At 36.8% G+C, this 5,524-nt stretch overlaps 1 protein-coding gene across 1 annotated transcript; it reads right to left on the bottom strand.

Annotated features, from left to right (window-relative positions):
• Window positions 1-1,887: 1,887 nt before the first annotated feature.
• On the bottom strand, window positions 1,888-5,515 carry LOC110459504 (myosin heavy chain, striated muscle-like; the record flags this gene model as incomplete). Its single annotated transcript, XM_021511788.1, has 6 exons — window positions 1,888-2,075; window positions 3,436-3,530; window positions 3,749-3,916; window positions 4,066-4,767; window positions 4,939-5,131; window positions 5,268-5,515. Coding segments are annotated over 5 exons (1,380 nt in total), but the record flags the coding sequence as incomplete, so codon positions are not given.
• Between the last annotated feature and the right edge of the window lie 9 nt (window positions 5,516-5,524).

The raw sequence follows: 5,524 nt of genomic DNA, 5'->3' as shown, positions 1-5,524 counted from the left end.
ATAAGACACTTTATTTTGGTGTAATATTGTTTAACGTCCTAGCAATAGCTATGGTCATTTAAGGACGGCAAATAAGACAGTCACTGAAGAGTTATTCTGTTTGTCTTCGTTCATATTTTACAGGTGATTTAAAATGTAAATCTATCTAGTTATCGTGTATGGTTTCTTTTGTCTTACATTCCTGGTTATAACTATCACTCCAAGTTAACTAAACACCTTACATATAGGTGGGTCTATGTATTACAGTATACCACTCAGTAAGGTAAGCATTATCGATATCTAATGTACTTTATAGTTTCTGAAATGCCTCACTATATTGTACTATAAAGTTTGTGAAATACTAGCACAGTAATGCACTATAAAGTTTATGGAATACAAGAACTGTCATGTGCTATAACGTTTGTGAAATACCAGCACTATAATGTGCTATAAAGTTTGTGAAATACCCGCGCTGTAATGTGCTAAAAAGTGTGTGAGATACATGCACTGTAATGTGTGCTATAAAGTTTGTGAAATACCAGCACAGTAATGTTCTATAAAGTTTGTAAAATACAAGCACTGTAATGTACTATAAAATTTGTGAAATACCAGCACTGTATTGCACTGTAATTTACTATAAAGGTTGTGAAAAACCAGGACTCTTATAAAGTACTTTAAAGTTTGTGAAGTACCAGCACTGATATGTACCATGAAATTTGTGATATGCCAGTACGTTTTGTTACAGCACTGTAATGTTCCATGTAGTTTTTGAAATCCATCTATATATCGTTTTACGAATTATAATATGGTCGTCTTTGAAAAGTGGTATACACTGACTTGCTTAAATGGGATGTGCTAGTTGACTCCCTTCTCGTTGAGATGTTTGTTTCCATATACTTGTCAGTAGGTGATTTTCTCTTTATTGTTTGTCAAGATGTATGTCATTTTATCAACATATCGGCCACCGACCTAATGCCAATGAGCATATTCACCATTTTCAATCAGATTGTGAAATATATGATTAGCTTTCATTAAAGCATTTTAATATAGAACGAAATTTTAGAACGGATAGTTATAGTAATTCTTGATAATGTAAACTGGAGAACAAATGAAATGTCCAACTTTCATCTTCTGATTGAAAAGATGATTCCTGTTATTTCGTCAAATGTCACGTCAGCTACTATCTACAGTGAATCCCTGGCTGTGATATTGGTATTCAATAGACTGTTTACAAGGCTAGGAAGATACAGGTTTCATTGCAGATAGTTAAACACTGTATTTCGTCCATCTGTTTGCACAAAAAACAATAAACCATGCAGCATTGAAAACCAAGAGATATATATACATCATAGAAGAGCTTTATTAAGGTTCATCATCATCATCATCATCATCATCATCATCATATTAAACAGAAACACATAAAACATATTTGTTGTTTCCGATATGCATTTTTTCGTCCAATGAGGGATCATCTGAGTAAAGTATCTAAGCATCCCTCTACGAGGGGTTATCTCAAGATGATTTTATTTTATAATAATATCATATAAATAATTTAAAGCTGATAAATTGTTTTATGATAATAATATTATTAACAAGTAACACTACAATCAAACTCTCTGAGAAGAAATATTATTGAATATTTCATAAATAATAAATATAAACACATCGGGACACAAGTCACAAGCAAACGAAAAATTCATCGGATTTTTCACCTGCAAGACTGTGTAAGGCATCCTTCTAGCCGTGGAAGGATTAGCTGATTGGGACCTTTTCCTGTAATAGACTTGACAAATGTTTTTTATGTTGAAGAATGAAGATATGCTCATCCACACTAAGCTTGCTGAATACACACTGGATAAACACAACAGCAGCATCCGTATCTTTGGTCAGTTTGTACGTTTTGTGATGTTAACATTGTTTTTTACTATGTGGATTCAAAGCAAAACTGGCATCTTCTGAACACAATCCACATGGAGTCATTTGATTGGTCAATATCCGTCATAATCCCCCTCATTGGACGGTGTTACAGAATGGTATGAATTCTTTACCGAGGATCCTCTTGTTCTAGGGGAAAGGTAACTGTACGAACTAGGGGACTACAAGAGACAGAAAACAGCCATAAGTATACAGAATATATATTAATTATGTATTATAGATACAAATTGATAAATTAAGAAATAAAATATAAATTAAATTAATCGAATGAACTTTTTACAATACATTCGTATTAATGAAATGTAGAAAAATGTTTCAGATGTATTTTTATCAGCCTGGAGAATTTGAGAGAAAAGGTTATGGTAATCTTTACAAATCTTATTTCAAATGTCACATATTTAAAGTTTGTGTCACATTAAAGGACACAGGTTCCTGAAATAACAACATCGTTTAAAAACAATGGATGCAAAACCACTGAAACTCAAAACACGAGTTAGGATGAACATTAATGAACTTAATGTAATTGGGCTTTTCCAATTTCAATGGAGCTGTTTGTCATTTGAAGTGTATGTTATCATTCCTACCATGAAATATATTGAGAAAAAGTATTGAAACACATCTTACTTTTGGTCTAGTTTTTTAATACTTTTAAGTTATCATTTCAAGCAAGAAACTTCGGACATGAAGTAAGGTAATTCTGTAAACCATGCAATGATACAAGTAAAACCAAAAGAAGTCAGAAATCACTGACAAACATTAACACGGCGGATGACAGTAGATTAGATATGTGATGATGTGTGTTAAGTGAGGATGGCAGTAGGTTAGGGTCATTTTAGAATGGTGTTTTTTTCTGGAAATGAACATTTGGTTATGATGATTATTCATAATATCAAACAAAAGTTGTCCGCTGTACATGCAGTAGCTTTGGTTTCTCTTTTGAGGAAATATTTTGTTTTTGTCATTAACATCATTTTGGAAAAGGATAAAACTTAAATTATTTTATATTTTTTCTTTCTCGGGGAAGAGGAAATGAACACGAAAACTACAAAAGGATCACGAGAAAAAAACCAAATACAGATAGAGGGATCTTCACTCAACCCATGCCGACTGACTTACTGATTGCGTTTTACTAATATCTGTTGTAAACTTCGTTAGATGTTTACTGAAAAACAACAGCAATAAAATATAGCCAACAGACATCAACAGCGCAATAGCAATGGAGAGCTGAACGTTCACACGGGCGCTTGTAATAACTTACGGTATTTATTCAACAGGATGATGGACTGCCTGTAAGATTTGCAGGGAAGGGGACACATTAATGTCTAAACTAAAAACTTAAGTATCAATTCACACTAACGTACTTATAAGTAACTAGGATTCAAACGTGAGTAAGTAGTTGAAGTAAGTCATACACTACGGAGATCTACAAACAAAATATCTCCAAATGGTCTACTGCAAGGGAACTGGAACCACATCCTCTCTAGCTATTCCTAACTAATAGCTGTCACACGTCTGGTTTACCTCCTATTTGTATTGTGGTAATGTAACTATTTTGCAGATGACGATTCTCTCCGAGTACTAATTCCTCGACCAACATTTGGACTCAGTAATCCCGGCTGTGATAAATATACAGAAATCTAGTAATATACTGAAAAACGTGCGTTCTTCATCAAAACAAACTTTTTTTTTTTAATATATCGATATATTCGATTATCTTACAAAAAAAAAATGTTTGTAAAAGTTTCAATAGATAAAAAACATAGGTTTTTTACATATACGCATTACATGTATCAAATCCAATATCAATATTAACTTAATTTTAACAAATACTTACGTTAGCAGCGCTAACGGATACGCTGGATCGCTGGACAGATACGGAGCTACGGCTCTTAGCGCGGAACTTCTGGAGGGTAGAGTCGGCGGTGTCAGCGCGTTCTTCAGCCTCCTCTAGCTCATGCTGGGCTTTGCGGTATTTGGCCAAGTTGATGGCGGCGATTTCTTCCTGTAAAAGACAAAAGAGAAAAATGAAACGTTTCATGAAGTTCTTTTAACTTTTGATTTTATATTATAAGATACACATCGCATCGGTCTGAATGATACCTGGCAATCGATACAGGGAAACATATTTTAAAAAGGAAATAAAATACTTACTGCTTCCTCGACCTGGCGCTTGAATGTCTTGATCTTAGCGTTGAGTTTGTCAATGAGCTCCTGGAGACGTTCCTGGTTCTTCCTGTCCTCATCAGCCTGGAAGGCCAATTCTTTGAGACGGCGGTCGGCCTTGCGCATGTTCTTCTGGGTCTCAGCGTGGCGGCGTTGTTCGTTGTCAAGTTCAGCCTCAAGCTCATGTACTCTGGATTCCAGTTTCTGGATCATCTTCTTACCTCCCTTGAGTGAGGAAGCCTCAGCTTCATCCAAACGAATCTGGAATTCTTTGACCTGGCTCTCCAAGTTCTTGCGTCCTTTTTCCACCTGGCTGCTGTGATCTTGTTCGCCGCGGAGCTCATCAGCAAGACGAGCAGCATCAGCCATAGCCTTCTTGCATCTCTCATCAGCACCCTTCAACTCGCCGTGCATCTCATCGAGGTCGGTCTGCATGGCATTGATATCACCCTCAAGTTTTCTCTTCTGGCCCTGGACGGATGAAACTTGAGATGTGAGTTCATTGACACGGTCATTGGCATCAGCAAGCTCATTGTCAGATCCCTTGCGGGCCCTCTCGGCCTGTTCCAAGGCAGATTTAAGCTCCTCGACCTCACCAGACATAAGAGTGCATCTTCTCTCAGCCATGGTGTATGACTCACGAGCCTCATCACGCTGTCTCTGTTCTTCCTCAATGGATGTCTGCATCTCCTATAAATGTTAAATGTTTTTATGAGGAAATATTGTCATTCAATAATCATCAATTTAAATTTCTGAAATGGTTTTGCATTGAAGAATTATTAATTAAAAAATACTATTGAAACTTCACCATATTACTTATGAAGCGGGATATTTGATGTTATACCAGAATGACATATTTACCCTGATCTGTTGCTGGTATCTCTTGACAGTCTTCTCCATCTCGGCCTTGCCCCTGTTGGAAGCATCGAGAGCAACCTCGAGCTCATTGATGTCCTGTTCAAGCTTCTTCTTGATCCTCATGGCATCAGATTTACCCTTGGCCTCAGCCTCCAAACTAGCTTGCATGGATTCAAGTGCACGTTGGTGGTTACGACTGCAAAGCAAATATCTTGAATAAGAACTAGTTCTAATAACTTGTCAGTGAATCTTCATATTACTCTTTTATTTTATCATATTTAAGATGATAAAAATTGATACCAAAACATCATGTACAATGTTATTTCGTTTACCGGGTGTTGTCGAATTCCTCTTCCTTCTCCTGGATGCGTTTGTCGATCTCATTACGGACGGTGGCGATTTCAAGCTGTGAACGCATGACCTTGGCTTCCTCCTGTTCAAGAGCACCCTCAGCCTCTTCAAGAGCGGCCTGGAGTTCCTCTTTTTCCATCTCGAGCCTCCTACGGGCTTTGTCAAGCTCGTGTGTGGATCGGCCTCCCTCGGAGAGCTGATCGGTAAGGTCGTGGATTTCATCTACAAAACAATATGC

This window comes from Mizuhopecten yessoensis, unplaced genomic scaffold, assembly GCF_002113885.1.
Source record: "Mizuhopecten yessoensis strain PY_sf001 unplaced genomic scaffold, ASM211388v2 scaffold10089, whole genome shotgun sequence".
Taxonomy (NCBI): domain Eukaryota; kingdom Metazoa; phylum Mollusca; class Bivalvia; order Pectinida; family Pectinidae; genus Mizuhopecten; species Mizuhopecten yessoensis.
The sequence above is the reverse complement of the archived record's forward strand: the minus strand, read 5'-3'. Positions and strand labels throughout refer to the sequence as shown.